The sequence below is a fragment of the Miscanthus floridulus genome, chromosome 18 (assembly GCF_019320115.1).
Source record: "Miscanthus floridulus cultivar M001 chromosome 18, ASM1932011v1, whole genome shotgun sequence".
NCBI classification, from domain to species: Eukaryota; Viridiplantae; Streptophyta; class Magnoliopsida; order Poales; family Poaceae; genus Miscanthus; species Miscanthus floridulus.
The window spans coordinates 11,986,199-11,988,957 of record NC_089597.1 but is presented as its reverse complement, the minus strand read 5'-3'; the positions used below and the strand labels follow the sequence as shown (position 1 = coordinate 11,988,957).

At 54.3% G+C, this 2,759-nt stretch overlaps 1 protein-coding gene across 1 annotated transcript; it reads right to left on the bottom strand.

The window, feature by feature from the left end:
• Window positions 1-283: 283 nt before the first annotated feature.
• On the bottom strand, window positions 284-2,223 carry LOC136522725 (aspartyl protease family protein At5g10770-like). Its single transcript, XM_066516534.1, has 2 exons — window positions 1,995-2,223; window positions 284-1,812 (listed from the first exon to the last, which is right to left on the bottom strand). Exons 1-2 carry the CDS (start codon window positions 2,149-2,151, stop codon window positions 485-487), a joined length of 1,485 nt encoding a protein of 494 aa, XP_066372631.1. The 5' UTR covers window positions 2,152-2,223; the 3' UTR covers window positions 284-484.
• Between the last annotated feature and the right edge of the window lie 536 nt (window positions 2,224-2,759).

The following is a 2,759-nucleotide window of genomic DNA, read 5'->3' as shown; positions in this document are numbered from 1 at the left end:
CGATAATGAATGTGTTTCTAGACATTATCATGGTATAACACACGTGCAAAATTGAATTGATATATTCTTGATTTTGTCTTGGTTACCAAACATCCCGTTCAATTTATGTTGCACCCGTTGGCACGGACACTTATCTAGTATATTATTACGTGTGTCTCTCTCTCTCTCTCTCTCTCTCTCTCTCTCTCTCTCTCTATATATATATATATATATATATATATATATATAGAGAGAGAGAGAGAGAGAGAGAGAGTATAATAGTATTAGATTATAAAAATAGATACATATATGACATTTTACAGCCACCCAGCCTTGTAAAAGGAACAGGGAGTAATACATAGCCACAAACATGTGCACAAGTTGCGCATCTTGGCTTTATTTAGTTGAACAATAATCAAGCTACCTCATGCATCTCCCAATGAGCTATAGCTTGAGCGAGTATTGTAGTAGAGCAGGCCTCGGTGAGTCGAGGCAGCCTGAGCACTCAGCAGGCGTTGCGGCGGAATCCGACTGACCCTCCGCCGACGTTGTAGAGCACCTCGATGGTCTGCTGCTGCACGTTGCCGAGGATCCCCGGCATGCGGTCATCCATGCTGGAGGTGAAGGCGAGGCAGTCGTGGAAGAGGACGCCCGACGGGTCCAGCTGCACGGTGGCGTCCCCGTCGAACACCAGCGCGACCTTGGGCAGCTTCACGCTGCGGACGCCGGTGAAGTCGTAGCAGGTGTCGAGGCTGCCTTTAGGTGCAGCCGCGCGGTACATGCTCATGCTCCTCCTGAACGCGTCGCGCAGCGCCTGGTACGCCGTCGGCGGCAGGCGCGTGATGGACGTGCGGGAGTCCAGCACCGTGCCGGCGGCGAAGACCGTGGCCGGCACGCTCAGTCGCTGCCCGCCGACGGTGATGGCCCGGAGCTGCACGCGGTAGAATGTCGCCGGCGCCCGCTTGTCCCTGAGCATGGGCGTCACCACGTACCTCGACGACGACGCGGCCCGCGGCATTCCGAGGACGAAGAAGCCGAAGTAGCTCGCTGACGGCGGGATGCAGTAAGAGAAGGCGCGGCCGTAGGTGGACGCGGTCTGGGACGCCAGCGACTCCGGGCCGCCGCCGAGCGCCATGATCCCGGCGGTGGTGTTGTCGAAGTTGCCCTGGTCGACGTGGCTGCACCCGAACTTGAAGTTGTTGATCCTGGTGTTGGGGTTGAGCGTGAGCAGGTCGGAGCTGTACGTGCCCGACGTCGACGACCCGTCGACGGGGTAGGTGACCCGGTACTGGCACTGGTTGTTCACGCAGCCGTTGGCGTAGGGGCCGAGCTGCCGGCAGGAGGGGGAGCCGCAGGAGAAGGCGGCGTACGTGGGCGACTTGGTCGGGTCGTAGAAGGTGTCCGTCTGGGGGTGGCACGGAGGCACGGGGCACGGCACGCACTGCACCCACGGCACGTCGCTCGCCGTGTCCAGCACCACCGTCTGGATCACGCCCGGCCGGAGCGGCGCCGCCCCGCTGCCGCCGACGGTCGCCGCAGGGTCAAAGCTCATGGCCGTTGAATCAGTGTCCGCCTTTGTGCCCATCTCGACTTGCGTTCTGGCCCCGGTGTTGAGCTCTGATTCATCAGTATCCGCCGGTGGCTTATCAGCCTTGCTGTCGTTGGTGCCATTCTTGCTAATAAACAGCCTCCTCTGGACGTCGTCGGCGCGGCGCTGGTCCCGGCGGAGCAGCTCGGCCACGGACGGTGGCGCCGCCGCGTTCGACGACGATAGCGAGCAGGGGCCGTGAGGGAGATCCACTGGTATCCACGTGCCGTTGGGGGGCGGAATCACTGCATCATGTCATGTCGTCAAATGTAACACAACATAAACGTAAGTCCTTATGAAAAAAAAACACGTACTCATGCATGCATGCATGCATAAAGCAGATGGTTGCTGGAACAAATTGAATACAGCAGTACTGCAGTACGTAGTGCATGCATGCATGCATTGCCTGACGCCCTGACCAACATACCCCTGTGTCCCAAGCAGTAGGATGAGGCTTTTGGTTTCAGCGAGCTCACGGCCACTACCATGTAGTAGTCGTCTCCATGTTCATGTTCTGCTGCACGGACAAGAGGAGGAAAAGGACAAAGCAAGACAAGCAACAATGGAGCCAAAACGAAAGCCATGGCTTTGAGTGAACAGGCTACGTATTTTTCCTGCCAAGTACTGGGCTACAGCTCAACCATGCTTGGAATCAAGTTCCCATGGACTCTGCCTCTCTGGCATGGCATGGGCATGTATATATAGGCACTACAAGAGCAGCAATTAATAACTAAAGCTTGGCCCTTGCTCCCTTTACTTCGATCCTTGTTATTAGGCTATTAGCAAGCACTACTACAAAGCTAAAGATCATCGCTTGTTCTCTAAAACCATCATGGCTGCCGTTTCTTTTTCCTTTTTTTTTTTTTGCAACCGCCAGTGTTTCTCAAGGTACCAATATAATGCCTGTGTTAGAACTGATAGTGATTTAGGTTTTCAAAAACAAAATTGAAGAAAAAAAATTGATGATGCCATCGCCGGATCTACCCTCTCTGGCATGGCATGATAGTGATTTAGGAACCTAAATCACTATCATGCCATGCCAGAGAGGCAGAGTCCATGGGAACTTGATTCCAAGCATGGTTGAGCTGTAGCCCAGTACTTGGCAGGAAAAATACGTAGCCTGTTCACTCAAAGCCATGGCTTTCGTTTTGGCTCCATTGTTGCTTGTCTTGCTTTGTCCTTTTCCTCCTCT